The sequence below is a fragment of the Sciurus vulgaris genome (assembly GCF_902686455.1).
Source record: "Sciurus vulgaris genome assembly, chromosome: 1".
Lineage (NCBI taxonomy): Eukaryota > Metazoa > Chordata > Mammalia > Rodentia > Sciuridae > Sciurus > Sciurus vulgaris.
The window spans coordinates 98,001,152-98,018,903 of NC_136461.1; the positions used below are offsets into that span (position 1 = coordinate 98,001,152).

Here is a 17,752-nt window from a genome sequence, read left to right on the forward strand (position 1 = left end):
ACAAGGACGTGTGGGGAAATGGTACACTTATATTTTGTTGGTGGGACTGAAAATTAGTATGACCACTTTGGAAAGCAATATGGCAATTCCTCAAAAGACTAGGAATGGAACCACCATACTACCTAGCTATACCACTCCTTTGTATTTTTATCCAAAATAACTAAAATCTATATACTATAGTGATACATACATACACATGTTTATAGCAGAACAATTCACAATAGCCAAGTTATGGAACAAGTCTAGATGTCCATCAGCAGAGGAATGGATAAGGAAAATGTGATATATATACACAATGGGGTTTTACTTAGCCATAAAGAAGAATGAAATTATGGCATTTGCTGGCAAATGGATAGAACTGGAGAATATCGTGCTAAGTGAAATAAGTTGTACTCAGAAGGTCAAGGGTCGTGCTTTCTCCTGTATGTGGAAACTAGAGAGAGAGAGATAAAAAAACAAAAGGAATAAAAAATTGAGATCTCATGAAAATAGAAGGGAGACCAATACAGTAGAGGAAGGGGTTAGAAAGGGGAGTGGAGAGTATGGTAAGGGGAAATACTGAGAAACAAAATCTATCAAATTATGCTATATCCCCATATAAACATACCATAATGAATCCCACTTAGCTATATAATCATAATGTCCTAATTAAAATGATAACAGAAGGAAGATCAGTAAAGAAGATTGGGGGAGGGAGGAGGAAGGGAAAAGGAAGGTACTGGGGAATGAGATTGATCAAATTATGTGCATATACAAATATAGCATAATGAATCCCTCTATTATGTAATACACCAATTAAAATTTTTTTTAAAAAAAAAGAACAAGTAACCCTGAGATTTCCCAATACCAGAGAGGAATAGATTTCTCCAAGACTTAGGGAAGGATTGCTATCACAACCAAGTGGGCTGCTGGCTCCAGATGTGTGTGTAGGAGGTTCCTATTCAAATTTCCCAGTGTTGGGTTGAATGATGGATAGAAATAGAAACCGACAGATATTGCTATTCAGCCCAGATGCCCTTCATATAAGGATGAAAAGAAATTTTATACTGGCCTGGAAAAGTGTCAAAGAACTAAAATATCCAGTTTGATCTTCCTGGGTTTTATTTATTTATTTTTTTTCAGTACTAAGGATTAAACCCCAGGCCTCACACATGGTAGGCAAGCACTCTATCACTGATCTATAGCCACAATCCTTTTTATTTTTTATTTTGAGACAGGGTATTGCTCAGTTTCCAAGGTTGACCTTGAACTTGCAATCCTCCTGCCTCAACCTCTGGAGTAACTGGGATTATAGTGAGTGCCATAGCACCCAGCCTACTTTAATTATTAATGTGAATTTACCTTACTAATTATCCTCGAATTATGAGATTCTGAGCCTCATCATGTTGGGAAATTGGGTAAAGGATGAGAAGATGGGATATGGGACAAGGGATATAGCATAGATTAAGCATTAACAAAGTTTTGTACTATGTGGTTACCGATGTAACAAGTTTGAAGTTTGTATGGCTTATATGGAAGTTAGACAATGGAAAGATGAAGATAATGTTGTTGCCCTCTGGAGTCTTAAACTCTAGTGGGAGAAACAGTTACATTCAAATTATTATGATCCACATCAGGCTGAGATAAAAGCTCTGACAGAAGTACTAAATAAGCAAGGATAGAAATAATTGTGACTTGGCAGATTTGAAAATTTACATGATCCAGGGGAAATTGAAGGAGGCCATGAAAACCAGCAGGTCTTTGATAAGAAGAGATGGGATGCTCCATGCAAGGTAGGAGCTCAGCAAATTCAGAGCCTGAAAAGAGGTTTAGAACCAGCCAGGTAACCAAAGAGGATTCCCAGGGGAGATGCTGAGTTTAGAAGGTTGGGATGAGGTCAGAAACAAAAGAGGATACTCTGCTTGAGGAATATGGATTTCACCTGCTTGCTTATCTTTATGCATTTGGCCCATGATTCTTCTCACGAAGCTCTCACTGAGCTTCTGAAAGGTTGTCACTCACTCTGGGACCATGGGAATGAGACCTCAGAACCACTAACTAAGCTCCACGTGCCCTCCAAAAACCCACCCTGATAGAGATGACCAGTGGTCCCAATATATATTTACAGGAGGCTATTTTCACTTACCTGTGTTTGTTGTGAAGGTTTTGTATTCTCTCCTTTCTGCTCTGGATGTTGTTTTTCAACATAATTTGACCTAAACATGGTTTCTAAAATATCTTGCACAATTGCTGTTTTATTTCTCAATTTAGGAGAAAAACTGACTTGTTTAGCTATTGTAAGTGACTTATTAATTATGTGATTTTTAGGGATTTTCACTTTGGGAGCAACTTTAGAGAAATCTGGCAGCTGGTAATGAACTTGACCTTGTCCATATTGGAACCCATTGCTTGAACTTGCTTTTTCTGTCAACTGCTTCTGGGGTGTCTGCCCTTGGCAATTTTTTTGTTTATCATTTGCATCCTTGATTTTAGTTAGAAAATTTAAATTTTCTTGATGGTTGCTATTTGTAGTCACAACTGGCTTTTCTAAATCACAGGTATTTTCTTTTGTCATGATTGAAGAACAACTGGGCTTAATACTTTTTTCAACATCTCTTTTGGGGTTGAGTTGGTCTGTGAATTCTATGGTTTGTGCTTTTGGGCAAGAATTCTTAACATAACATGAAATAATATTTTTAATAATACCTGCTTCATCAAAACAGTTAGCATTAGATGTCTCTGGGAAAGTTTCAAAGTTAATACCTTGACCTCTTAATAATTGCTCTTTGGAAAGATTATGGAGTAAAGTATCAGAAATGTTTGACTTTGAAGTCGCTCCTTTATTAACTGGAACATGAAGAGACATGGTGCAATTATTCTCTTTATCACACTTTTTGTTGGCAGCATTTTCAGTAATTTTATCCCACGTCATGGCCATGGCTGTATTTCTGTATGTCTCAGCATGTGCAGGGTTTATCTGAGGGTCAACTCCTATGGGAATAACGTCAAGGGTAGCATTATTTGAAGTAAATTTGTATTCATTGCATATGTGCATTTGGGAGAGATCACCATCATAAGGTAAATCCTCCTGTTGCTTATAAGTTGTATCTTCTGAAAAATCATTTTCGTCCATGATTGGGTAGCCTGCTGTTTCTTGACCTCTGCTGCCTGGTCCTGCTGTTCTTGTCATGATAGGTCTTCTGGTTTTCATTGATTGTCTTCATTGTGCAATTTCTTCTATGGGAAATCAGAACAGCCACATTGTTAAATATATTACAATAATGTAAAGAAACTATGATTATTTTGATGTCTATGCCAAAACAAAATGGATGCTTTTCATTTAGAGAAATTCAGTTATAAACATGAAGGCAGACAACTCAGCCAAGAACTAATTCATCCTAAATACTATGTAATAAGAGGGGAAAAGAGGACTATGTTATAATTTTCATTTTTTTTTTTTTTCAGGGGTGGGAATCAAACTCAGGGCCTTGTGCTTGCTCTGCCACTGAGCTCCCTCCTCAGTCTTCATTCATTAAATTTTGAAGGAAACATTTGGTTTATGGTAACGACCAAGTCTTTATCATTCTCCCTTAGGGAATATTTTTTGAGTTTGATCTCCCCTGAATAGGAACTTGGAATGTAAGTAAGGGATGGATTTTTTTTTTTTTTTTGGTACTGAGGATTAAACCCAGAGGTACTTTACTGCAGAGCCACATTCCCACATACCCAGCACCCCGTCTTTTTTTTTTTTTTTGTACCAGGGATTGAACCCAGGGGCTCTCAACCACTGAGCCACATCCCCAGCCCCTTTTTATATTTTATTAGAGAGAGGGTCTCACTGAGTTGCTCAGGGCCTTGATAAGTTGCTGAGGCTGACTTTGAACTCTTGATCCTCCTACCTCAGCCTCCAGAGCCACTGGGATTACAGGTGTGCATCACCGCACCCAGTTCAATGTGATGTTTTAATATAAGTTTGTAAAGTATCAAATGATCATTCCATAAAATCAAATGATCAAATCAGGCTAATTAGCATGTTTATCACCTCAAACATTCATGATTATTTTGTGGTAGAACATTTAAAATCCTCTCTTCTAGTGATTTCAAGTTAATATACAACACACCATTGTTAACCACAGTTACCCTGCTGTGCAAGAGAAACGCCTGGACGTTCTTCCTATCCTAACTTTGCACCACCCCGACCCCTGCCTCCCCCTGCCACCCCAGCGTCTGGTAACCACCATTTTGCTTGCTGCTTCTTGGGATCGATTTTTTGGATTCTACATTATAAGTGAGATGGTGCAGTACTGGTTTTCCTGTGCCTGTCTTCTAGTTCCCTTCATGCTGCCCCTCATTCTGGTGCTTTCACTTGTGCTTCCAGACATTCTGGTCCCCTCCCTCTGATTTTCCCTTGTGTGTCTGAGAAGAGCAGAAGATGGACCAAAATCTGACAACAAATAGGAGAACAAATAGGTTTTTTGAACACCTGGAGGTCAGTCTGCAGCCAAATGTCCCTCTTCTAATTAGAGACCAGGCAGGAACCTGGTCAGAGGCTGCCTTCCTCTAAGCAAGGCTGGCCAGCTGCCATAGTCCAGATGGCAGTGTGGTGGCAGCAGTGTCTTGGGGATGCTCCTGAAAAGGGTCAGAACTGCCAACTGCCATTTGGTATGAGTCTTTTTTCTTTTTTAAAAAGAAAAATGAAAACACCCACTTAAATGTCTCTTCATGGTTTGTGAACTTTTAGTACAACTCCTTAGAAGTCATAGAATTATCTCCAGTTGTAGGTGGAGTGACTGAGGCTGTCTTGCCTGAATACTTGGCCAGGCTCTGAAGTCTTCTAGCCCAGGATGACCGCAGCCACTGGCCACCCTCCCTTACCCATCTGATGATGGGTTTGGGAGAATGGATCTCCAAGGTCCTTCCTCATCCAAATTTTTATAAGTCTGTCAACTTGTGATTTATTAGTTAACCTCAAAAGCAAAAATAATATGTTGGAACAACAACAAAAAAATTGAGCTGAGCTCTCCAAGGAAAATTAGTACAAACTAAATGTGGTAAAGGCATCTGCAAAACATTATATAGAAATCTTAGTTCATAGGTAGATGCCAGTGTTGAAGAACTCAATCAAAAAGTACTCTGTTCAGAGGAGAAGGGGAGAATATCCCTATAGGACTACCTCAAACCACTTATAGAGGCTCATGTTTACACTGAGGGAGGCATACCTTCATGACCAGAATTACAGGTTATTCCCTCTCAAGTTGAAGAATAAGGGAAAATGCTCCCCAGGAAAGTCAAAGGCACAACCTGAAAGCAGGAGCAGAGAGACCTGACTTGAATTCTGCCTTCTTCACTCATTAGCTGGATACCATTTGGCTGGTTTGTAAACTTTTCTTTCCTTCTTCTTTTATTATTTTGGTACCAGGGACTGAACCCAGGGGTACTTAACCACTGAGTCACATTTCTCAGCCCTTTTTAAATTTTTATTTTCCAGACAGGGCTTCCCTAAATCTCTTAGGGCCTTGCTAAGTTGCTGAAGCTGGCTTTGAACTTTTGATCCTCCTGCCTCAGCCTCCTGAGTCACTGGGATTATAGGTATGCACCACCATGCCAAACATCAGGTTTTTAAACTTTTCTGAGTCTCAGTTTACTCTTTGAAAATTAGGGGAGAAATAACATAAAAATGCAATAGAAAAGAAAAAGATTTAAAAAAAATAAGCAAGTGAAAAATAGGAACAATATTACCTAATTCACAGGATTACTAGATGATGAAATAAGATAATACATGGTAAGTACTTGACATATAATACTTGGCTCAGAGTGAGAATTCAGCCAATTGTAGGTTTCTGTTTTTGTTTTATTTTGGTACTGGGTGTTGATCTCAGGAATGCTCTACCTCTGAGCAACATTCCCAGCCCTTTTCACTTTTTAATTTTGAGACAGATTCTCTCTAAATTGCTGAGGCTGGTCTCAACCTTGCAATCCTCCTGCCTCAGCCTCCCAAGTAACTAGATTACAGGTATTCACCACCACACCCTGCCAATGGTAGTTTAAAAATGAAAAAAACAAAGCCAGTCTTGGTTTTGCAATAAAGAAGAACTCCCAGGTACTGAAGGCTGGGCACTCCTTATCAAGGGGATGTTTAAAGAAAAAAGGAAGGAGCTGGGTGTGGTGGCATACGCCTGTAATCCCAGTGACTCAGGAGGCCGAGACAGGAGGATCTCGAGTGCAAAGCCAGACTCAGCAAAAGTAAGGTACCAAGTAACTCAGTAAGACCCTGTCTCTAAATAAAATACAAAAATATAAGACTGGGGATGTGGCTCAGTGGTCAAGTGCCCCTCAGTTCAATCCCTGGAAACCGCGCCCCCCCCCCAAAAAAAAAAGGGACTAGAGATGTGGTTCAATAATTTAGCCCCTGGGTTCAGTCCCTAGTACCAAAATAAAAATAATAATAATAATTTTTTAATAAAGGAAGGAATTGCTTTTATAGGACAGAGCCTGAAAACTATGTTTAAAATCTACCTATAAAATGGATATGTTGTTTGAAGTTTTAAAATATCACTAATTAACTTAAAGCAAAACATTGTCTAATTTTTGAGGTTAAAAAAACCAGATTTTTAAAAATGCCTAGAGAGAAAACAGGAAAAGAAAACAAGTTCTAGTTTTGCAGAGCTTTTAATGACCTAAGGTATAGTCCCCAAGCCACCCACATGCTTTATTTGTATATTGAGAGGTTCATCACTGGGCTCTAAGCCCTTGTCATTAAGGAAAAAAGACCCTCTGGTGGCCAGATCAAAATTCCTAAAATATTGTTCCCTTTAAACTGATAAAATTTGATTTTTCTATGACTATTAAGAAAAAGAAAGGAACCCCACCAAGATAAGCCAAAAGCCAGAGGAGCTCTGTAATTTCACACAGAAAAACAGTTTCTGTTGTTATTATTATTATTATTAATATTATGTGTGTGTGCGTGTATACATTAAAAATATCAGGAGGACTATTCTAGAAAAAGAGAGTTCACATCCTTAGTATCATAATGTCCCCTTACAGGTAGCTGGAAGGAACAGGAACATCTTCCCACATCAATACTCAGCTCAATCTTGGAATCCAAAGGCACCTCCAAGGAGATTCTGGTTGGAACCCAACAGAACCTTCTGTAGAACCCGATTTGATATCCTGATGTTGGGGAGTCCATCTGCGGTGGTGACTGCTATGTAGCTGTACTGACCATTGTGTGCTCAGCAATAGCTCATAGTCATGATTCTGAACAGATGAGATTTGGGCATCCCTGAGATACTTCAGTCTGGGACCAAGGGGAGATGAACAACAATGTGGTCACCATGCTGACAGCTCTTCCCTGTGTGGTTTACTTCATTATGAAGTCTAAACTTGGTGTTGAAGTGCTGACCTAAGCTCACTAACTTGCCTATTTAGCACAAGAAGATAACCGTGACTGGGAAGATTGGGGAACTGATGGAACCCATGAAGAATGTCTATAGATGGGAAAAACAAAACTTCTTAATGGTTAGGGGAGAAAGATGGTCAGCAAATCATTGTTTCTGGATGGTAGGTGATACTTCTTTTATTCATTAGTCTGTTTAGTGGTGATACAATTTTGATTGGAGGACTGTCTTTATCACCAAAGGAAAATGGCAGGACCATGGGCCTGTAACCATCTTTCAACCTCATCCCCAATACCCTCTGTTCTATGTTCAGACCTCTGCTAGGTCAGGTAAACCAGGAAGATGTCTACATCCCACTGTGAAGAAGAATACAGGCATCATTCCTATCTGCCCCAACTCTCTCTGCTACAGTAGGAGTTAGCTCTGCCACCTGACCCTTGCGGTCCCAAACCCCACACTTCGGAGATTAGTCCTACTGGCTATTAATGGCAGTGCACATTGACTAATGGAAGCAATGATTTGGCAATCCAAATTCTTCCTGCTTCTTTATGGATTTGTCATTTAGAATGTGACTGGCTTATCCTTAGGAGCTTTAAGGACATGATCCATCACTGTTTCATTCTACACAAAGCAATCTGCTGCTGAGCCTTCAACCAACGCAAAGTACAGCCAACACAAAGAGGTAACCCAGTGGCAGTAACAATAGAAACTCACCTACATCTTGGGGTCTCAGCATCATGGAGTCAATGAGAGGAAGGGCCTCGCAACACCGATGAGCAATCCTTTGACTCTAATCATTCTTTTTCAGTAGTCGGAAGTCGACTGCAATTGAATAATAGAACAAAAATGAAGCTTCAAAATCGTGTGCTGCTTCTTCTGGGTCCCTTTAAGCAAGAAATAGTGTTGAAAATTCACAGGGAATTTCTAATGTGATCTAAACCTTTGTCCATTTTGTTTTTGGTCTTTAAGAGCATTCAACACACACTTGGTTTGACTCTGTTGTCTTAATTTTCACATTCTCTCCTTCTGTCCCCAGCTCTGGATTTCTATTTATCCATGAAAGAAAATAGGAGCTGGTTCAGAATCACATGTCCTAAGCCACACACGGGGGTCAGGTACTCCTGGATTTTGTATCCAGTGTATGGTATCTCTAGATTAAATATTTTCAAAGGTAATGTGATGCAGGCTCCCTCTGCCCAGGCTGCATTTGATGATGCTCCGGTCCTCCTATCAGCTAACTTCATCTCAGAAATGCAGGCTGCCCACAAATGTAGTGTCTGTAACTGAAACCAAATACCATTCAGGGTGGCAGCCTGGTTTCATTTTGTCATTGTGGAGTGACAGAAGGGAGACACTGCCATGGAACAACAAATCTATTCAATACTCCCTGGAGAGCCAGGTGGATGTATTATTTATAGTCAGGCTTAGGGATGTGGTCCTTCCATGAGTGGGTATGAATTTGATGACCAGCTGTTACAAATTATTTATCCTGCAACTATTTTAAAAGTCAGCTGTGGGGGGCAGGGGTGTCTTCAAAACTGAGCAAACCAGTATCTGGAGAAGCACTGTCTCAGTATTTTGCAGCAGCCTTCACTTGCTTTTCTTGCTCTTTGGTCAGTCCTGTCTTTTTATCCATTGGTGATCAGCAGATCCTAGTTTCAGCTGTGTTGATGTGGCCATGCCATCGCCATCAAGGATGACCTAATTTTTGCCATAAACCCTGAATCTTGCTTGTGCTTTAGGAACACTTAGAAAACTCTTGTCAATAGATCTTCTGAAAATAATCCTTATGATAAATTTTAAAACACACTCATTTAAAGTATAATTTTAAAAACCAAACCAATAAAAACAACAACAACAACAACAACAAAAAACACCTCACTGCCCAAACTTCCTCTTTTCCTAAACCTTCCAATTTTTTTTTATTATTAATTTTTTTGGGGGGAGGTGGGTACTGGGGATTGAACTCAGAGGCACTCAACCACTGAGCCACATCCCCAGCCCTATTTTGATTTTGTTTAGAGACAGGGTTTCACTGAGTTGCTTAGCACCACAATTTTCATGAGACTGGCTTAGAACTCATGATCCTCCTTCCTCAGCCTCCAGAGTCGCAGGGTTTACAGCCATGTGCCACTGCACCCGGTTAATACTTTTTTTAGTTGTTCTAATTAGTTAAAGTTTACAATTTAATTTTGGCAACTTTTGCCCAGCAATATGAAGACCCAGAATATTTGAGAAAAACCCAGTTGCTCCTTTTTCTAAAAATATGTTCTTCTCTCCCTTGCCCTCTACCAAAAGGAAAAACACTGATTTGAAAATATAATTTTTAAAAATAATAAAATTTCAAACCTGTGGTTTGTTTATACCTGATCTATGCTCTTCAAAATGATTACTAAAAGTTATGATGTTGATAAAAGTGTATCTACACATTAGGAAAAAAATCTAGAGAATGAATTCCCCAAATCTCTACATGGTTGGATTATAGGTAAATTTTATTTTCTCCTTAGAGTTGTTCCTTAAATATGAAATATTTATTGAATATACCTACCAGGTGCAAGGCACTATGCTAGGTTCTATAACCAAGGGGAAATTTTGAAGATAACTAGGAGTATGAACTTTAGTGTCAGACTTATTTTATAGCTGGGATCTACTACTCAGTAAAGTGTGATATCTTGGGCAAGTTACTCCTCTGTGCCTCTGCAAAATGAAGATATTAATAGCACTACCACGTAGGATTGTTGTGAGCATTGTGAAAGTTGATTTTTTATATAAACACTTATAGGGCACTTATGTGCTTAGTGCTATTCTAATCACTTTATACAAATTAATTGCTTGCAAAGAATCTAGACTACTACATGCTATTATAAATGATGATAACTGCCTAGAACGATAGGAAGAGACTACTGGGAGAAAGAATATAAGAAAGGAGGAAAAGGCTTTCTTGAGAGAGGGCAGTAAGGAAAGAGCTTTCTGAGGACTAGCATTTCAAGTTGAGCCCCAAGGATACAAAACCAGCCATGTCAAAAGTCGGGGCAGAATGTTCTGGGCAGAGGAGACATGTGTGCAAAGATCTGAGGATGGGCAGGACCTCTGGGATTGGGAAAGGTGAAAGGATCCAGCCTGCTAGTGGCAGTGAAGGTAAAAGAAATGGGCGTGTTCCATACATATGACAATGGCAATGGGCTTAGGTTACTGCGTGAAAGGAAGGAGGAATTAATCCTGATTCTTGAACTTTTTTCTGATATTTTCCAAGTGTTTTAAAATACAGATCACTCTATGAGAAAATGACCCCCAAAGAACAAAGAAAGTTAATTAAATATACATAGTCCTTAAAAAATATGAAAAGATGATTATCTAAACATGGAAAGATCACCTCTCTTAGTCTATGCTGTTCTGTGCTTTAAACACACTTGTGGTCAGCTAATGGTTATTGAGTGTGATGAACCACAGGTCATATTTGGCTACACCTCATACAGGAGCCTGTACCTTCTGTGGCTCCAGGTCTAGGGAAAACCCGGAAAGTATACTGGAGAAAAGACTCACTTAGATCACATTAGGAAGATACAGCTTCAATTTGGGCACCAAGACAACTGCTTTGTCTGGGAGATACACTGTGCCCCCAAGTTCAGCCTTCTCATGAATTTTTATATTTCATGCTATATGCATAGAAAAAGTCCCTTGTATGGTTCTAGTAAATAGAAAAATGTTCTGAAGTTTAGAACTGGGTGCAGAAGATGCCTGACTTTCATCCTTGCCTCTCGCCAGAACTCCCCAGGTGCCTGCATATGTAGCCTGGCAGATGTGCAGGTATACAAATTTTTCAGAGTAGCTCTGGAAGGGAAGTCTTCTGGCCTTTGTACTTGGAAGAAGAGATCCCCCTACCCCATCCTAAAGAGGCTGCATTCCCTTGCTTGTGAGAGAGAAAGTAGTCTTCAGCAATCTCTTGGTATCACTTATTAAGCATCTCAGAATTTCAATAAGATTGGTTCCTGGGAGATCCAAGATGGTGGACTAGAGGGAGGCTGCATTCCTTGTCGCTCTGTAACTCGGGTTTCAAGCAGAGGATATCTGTTTCTTGGTGAGGCAGTTTTTGCTGCTTATCAATCCCCTGCTGTTCACCTCATTTGTCTACTGCGATCACCTGAAGTCTGCAAGCATATCAACTACTTTTTGAGTGCAGATTTCTCACTGTCTGGCACCTACCATCCTCCATTTGCCTGCTGCTTGGCTGTCCATTGCCTGCCTTTCACCTACCCATCACCCACCAACCGAGGTTCACCTCCCGATCGTCCGACAGTAGTCAGCAAACTGACAGCAGACCGCCAGTGGAGTGCCAGATGCCTGCTGTTGCCTGGAAGTTCACTGTCACAGTACCTGCAGGTTTGGTTACACATGGCTGCCGCCATTTTGAGACAACAGCCAGACCCTGTAGGGCCCCGGGCAGGACTGACTGAGCCCCGTCTCCAGGATCCCTCAGCCCGACCAATCACTCCCTGCCTCCCAGACCCTCACATTAACTAACTGCTCCCTGCCACCAGGACCCTCAGACCAACTGACTGCACCCTAACACCAGGACCACCAGATCAACTGATTGTACCCCACCTCCAGGATCCCACAACCAGACCAACCACACCCCACCTCCAGGACCTCCAGCTGACCATGTCCACACCTCAAGCTGCAGCTCCCCATTTGCCAACACATTTGGAAACCAGAGTGGCCATCTTGGATAATCCTGGAGGCCCATAGCTCCTATCTTTAGGTGGGGCAAAACTCATCCTGAGACACCTGCTGGAGACTTGAAGCTCATTGTCAGGTACCTCTCATACATCAGGCTACTGAAGACTGGGAGGTTTGAATACTATATGACTGTTATAGTGTAGATTTTCTTTTTTCTCCTTATTGAAAAATTTTATGTTTTTATTTCTTTACTTTTCTCGCTCTATTTTCCTTTTGTTTACCTATTCCCTCAGAGTCTCTTTCTCCCTTTTCACATATTAACAACCAACTTCTTTTGATTACACTCTCAGTGTTTCTATGATCTAGGACTTCTATATATTCTTTTCTTATCCCATTAACAGCTACATACTACACCTCTCCACATCCTCTTTGTCCTCCATTAGAAACTGAGACCTTATTGCAAATCTATGTGTTATACTAAATATAATAATTGAACTCATTCTGTTCATTATGACAATATTGTTAATGCCCCGTAGGGGCTATTTGGTTTAGAGTTGCATAATGTCTGTACTGGGCACTGCTAATATTGATCTCCCCCTTAAAGAAAAGGTTTTGGAAACCTATAGGGGGGAAACTGCAATACCCCAGTTCTGCACTGCTAGAGAAGAAGATACAAGAACAACATGAAAAAACAAGGGAAGAAAATGATCCAAACAAACCTAGATTCTATATTAATAGAATCCACTAACAGTATGGTAGAAAAAATGTCAGAAAAAAACTTCAGATTATACATAATTAAAATGATTCATGAAGGAAAGGATGAGATGAGAAAGCAAATGCAGGCAATGAATGATCATACCAATAAGAAGTTGAAAGAGAAACTGCAGGAAGCAAAAGATCATTTCAACAAAGACATAGAGATTCTCAAAAAAAAAAAAAACAAACAAAAAAAAAAAAACAAAACAAAAAAAAAAAACAAACAGGAATCCTTGAAATGAAGGAAACAATTAACCAAATAAAAAACCCAATGGAAGGCATCACCCACAGACTAGATCACTTGGAAGACAGAATCTCAGACAATGAAGACAAAATATTTAATCTTGAAAATAAAATGGCCCAAACAGAGAAGATGGTAAGAAATCATGAAGAGAACCTCCTAGAACTATGGGACATCATGAAAAGACCAAATTTAAGAATTATTGGGATTGAGGAAGGCACAGAGATACAAACCAAAGCAATGAACAACCTATTCAATAAAATAATAGCAGAAAATTTCCCAAACCTCAAGAATGAAATGGAAAATCAAATACAAGAGGCTTACAGAACACCAAATACACAAAATCACAACAGGTTCACACCAAGGCACATTATAATGAAATGCCTAACATTCAAAATAAAGATAGGATATTGATGGCTGTGAGAGAAAAGCATCAGATTGCATATAGGGGGAAACCAATATGGATATCAGCAGATTTCTCAGCCCAGACTCTAAAATCTAGAAGGGACTGGAACAACATATTTCAAGCTCTGAGAGAACATGGTTGCAACCAAGAATCTTATACACAGAAAAACTAACCTTCAGATTTGAAGATGAAATAAAATCCTTCCATGATAAACAAAAGTTACAAGAATTTACAAATAAAAAGCCTGCACTACAGAATATTCTCAACAAAATATTCCAGGGGGAGGAAATTAAAAACAACAATGTAGGTCATCAAAGGGAGGAACCACCTTAAAGCACAAACCATTCAAGGAGAAACCAAGTCAAGTTAAAAATCAAAACTAAGCCCAAATGACTGGGAATATAAATCATAACTCAACAATAACCCTGAATGTTAATGGCCTAAACTCATCAATCAAAAGACGTAGACTGACTGGCAGAATAGATTAAAAAGAAAAGCCCAACAATATGCCACCTTCAAGAGACTCACCTCATAGAAAAAGACATCCACAGACTAAAGGTGAAAGGATGGGAAAAAACCTACCATGCACACAGACTCAGTAAAAAAGCAGGGGTTTCCATCTTCTTATCAGAGAAAGTGGACTTCAAGCCAAAGTTAGTCAGAAGGGATAAAGAAGGAAATTTCATACTGCTTAAGGGAACCATAAAACATAACGATCATAAATATTTATGCCCCAAACAATGGTTCATCCATGTACATCAAACAAATCCTTCTCAATTCCAGGAATCAAATAGACCACAACCCAATAATTCTGGGTGACTTTAACACACCACTGTCACCACTGGATAGCTCTTCCAAACAAAAACCAAACAAAGAAACCATAGAACTCAATAACACAATAACGTAGACTTAACAGACATATATAGAATATTGCATCCATCAATGAGTGAATTCACTTTCCTCTCAGTAGCACATGGAACCTTCTCGAAAATAGACCATATGTTATGCCACAAAGCAGCCCTTAGTAAATGCAAAAAAAATAGAGATACTACCTGTGTTCTGTCAGGTCATAATGGAATGAAATTAGAAATCAATGCCAAAATAAAAAACACAAATTACTCCAACACCTGGAGACTAAATAATATGCTATTGAATGAAGCATAGATAACAGAAAACATCAGGGAGGAGATAAAAAAATTCTTAGAGGTCAATGAAAATGACAATATAACATATCAAAATCTCTGGGACACTATGAAAGCAGTACTAAGAGGAAAATTCATTGCATGGAGCGCATTCAAGAAAAAAAAAAAGTCAACAACTAAATGACCTAACATTACAGCTCAAAGCCCTAGAAAAAGAAGAACAGAACAATACCAAAAGTAGTAGAAGACAGGAAATAATTAAAATCAGAGCTGAAATCAATGAAATTGAAACAAAAGAAACAATACAAAAAATTGACAAAACAAAAAGTCGGTTCTTTGAAAAAGTAAACAGAATAGACAAACCCTTACCACACTAACAAAGAGAAGGAAAGAGAAAACTCAAATTACTCAAATTCATGATTAAAAAGGAAATATCATGACAGACACCACTGAGATACATAACATAATGAGAAGCTACTTTGAAAATCTATATTCCAACAAAATAGAAAATACCGAAGACATCGACAAATTTCTAGAGATATATGATCCTCCCAAACTGAACCAGGAGGACATAAATAATTTAAACAGATCAATATCAAGCAATGAAATAGAAGAAGCTATCAAAAGCCTACCAACCAAGAAAAGCCCAAGACCAGACGGATTCTCAGCCAAGTCCTCCTACCAAACTCATTCTATGAAGCTAATATCACCCTCATATCTAAAACAGATAAAGACACATCAGGGAAAGAAAATTTTAGACCTATATCCTTGATGAATATAGACGCAAAAATCTTTAGCAAAATCCTGGCAAACCGTATCCAAAAACATATCAAGAAGATAGTGCACCACGATCAAGTGGGGTTCATTCCAGGAATGCAAGGATGGTTCAACATCTATAAATCAATAAATGTAATCCATCATGTCAATAGACTTAAGAAGGAGAATCATATGGTTATTTCAATTGACGCAGAAAAAGCGTTTGACAATATGTAACATCCCTGCATGCTCTAAACACTAGAAAAAGTAGGGATAATAGGAACATACCTCAACATTTTAAAGGCTATTTATACTAAGGCACAGCTAACATCATTCTTAATGGAGAAAAACTGAAAGCATTCCCTTTAAAAACTGGAACAAGACAGGGATGCCCTCTTTCACCACTTCTATTCAACATGGTCCTTGAAATACTAGCCAGAGCTATTAGACAGACTAAAGAAAATAAAGGGATACGAATAGGAAAAAAGAAACTCAAGCTGTCACTATTTGCTGATGACATGATTTTCTATTTAGAGGATCCAAAAAACTCCTCCAGAAAACTTCTAGATCTCATAAATGAATTCAGCAAAATAGCAAGATATAAAATCAACACGCATAAATCTAAAGCATTTTTATACACAAGCGATGAAACATCTGAAAGGGAAATGAGGGAAACAACTCCATTTGCAATAGCCCCCCCCAAAAAATAAAATACTTGGGAATCAATCTAACCAAAGAGGTGAAAGATCTCTACAATGAAAACTATGAAACATTGAAGAAATAAATTGAAGACCTTAGAAGATGGAAAGATCTCCCATGTTCTTGGATAGGAAGAATTAATATTATCAAAATGACCATACTTCCAAAGGCACTATACAGATTTAATGCATTTCCAATTAAAATCCCTATGACATTTATCATAGAAATAGAAAATCAATCAGGAAATTCATCTGGAAGAACAAAAGACCCAGAATAACCAAAGTAATCCTGGGCAGGAAGAGTGTCAGGAGGTATCACAATACCAGACCTTAAGCTCTACTATGGAGCAATGGTAACAAAAACGGCATGGTATTGGCACCAAAATAGACAGGTAGACCAATAGCACAGGATAGAGGACACGGAGACATACCCACATTAGTACAGTAATCTCATACTATACAAAGGTGGCAAAAACTTACAATGGAGAAGACCTGTTCAACAAATGATGCTGGCAAAACTGGAAATCCATATGCAGTAAAATGAAATTAAACCCCTATCTCTCACCCTGTACAAAACTCAAAATGGATCAAGGATCTAGGAATTAGACCTGAGACCCTTCACCAAATAGAAGAAAAAGTAGGCCTGAATCTGCATCACATTGGTTTAGGACCAGACTTCTTAACAAGAACCCCATAGTGCAAGAAATAAAAGCAAGAATCAATAAATGGGATGGACTCAAATGAAAAAGCTTTTTCTCAGCAAAGAATACAATCAAGAATGTGAAGAGAGAGCCTACAGAGTGGGACAAAATCTTTTCCACACGCACTTCAGATAGAGCACTTATCTCCAAAGTTTATAAAGAATTTAAAAAACTTTACACCTAAAACACAAAGAACCCAATCAATAAATGGGCTAAGGAATTGGGCAGATACTTCACAGAAGAAGATATGCAGGTGATCAACAAATATATGAAAAAGTGCTCATCATCCCTAGTAATTAGAGAAATGCAAATTAAAACCACCTTAAGATTTCATCTAACTCCAATTAGAATGACTATTATCAAGAACACAAGCAATAATAAGTGTTGGTGTGGATGTGGGGAAAAAGGCACACTCACACATTGCTGGTGGAGTTGCAAATTGGTGTAGCCACTCTGGAAAGCAGTATGGAGATTTCTCAGAAAGCTTGGAATGGACCCACCATTTGACCCAGCTATCCCACTCCTCAGTTTATACCCAAAGGACTTAAAGTCAGCATACTACAGTGATGCAGCCACATCAATGTTCATAGCAGCTCAATTCACAATAGCTAGATTGTGGAACCAACCTAAATGCCCTTCAGTTGACGAATGGATAAAGAAACTGTGGTATATATACACAATGAATATTACTCGGTCATAAAGAAGAATAAAATTATGGCATTTGCTGGTAAATGGATGAAGTTGGAAAATATTATCCTGAATGAAGTTGAGTTTTTTGCCAAGCCCATAAAACCAAAGGTGAATGTTTCTCTGATAAGTACATGACCATATATAATGAGGAGGGTTTATGGGGGGAAGAGAAGAATGAAGGAACTTTGGATGGTGTAGAGGAAAAAGGGGTGGGAGAGGTGGGGGACAGAAAAATAGTAGAATGAAACAGACAGTATTTCTCTGTATATGTATGATTACACAAATGATGTGAATCTACATTGTGTACAA

At 38.8% G+C, this 17,752-nt stretch overlaps 1 protein-coding gene across 1 annotated transcript in view; it reads right to left on the bottom strand.

Moving 5' to 3' along the window:
* Positions 1-3,112, bottom strand: part of AKNAD1 (AKNA domain containing 1) — a gene marked incomplete at its 5' end in the record, with an annotated part of 39,953 nt that extends 36,841 nt beyond the window's left edge. The window contains 1 exon segment of the mRNA XM_079146106.1: positions 2,126-3,112. Coding sequence (XP_079002232.1) covers positions 2,126-3,112 — 987 coding nt within the window.
* Between the last annotated feature and the right edge of the window lie 14,640 nt (positions 3,113-17,752).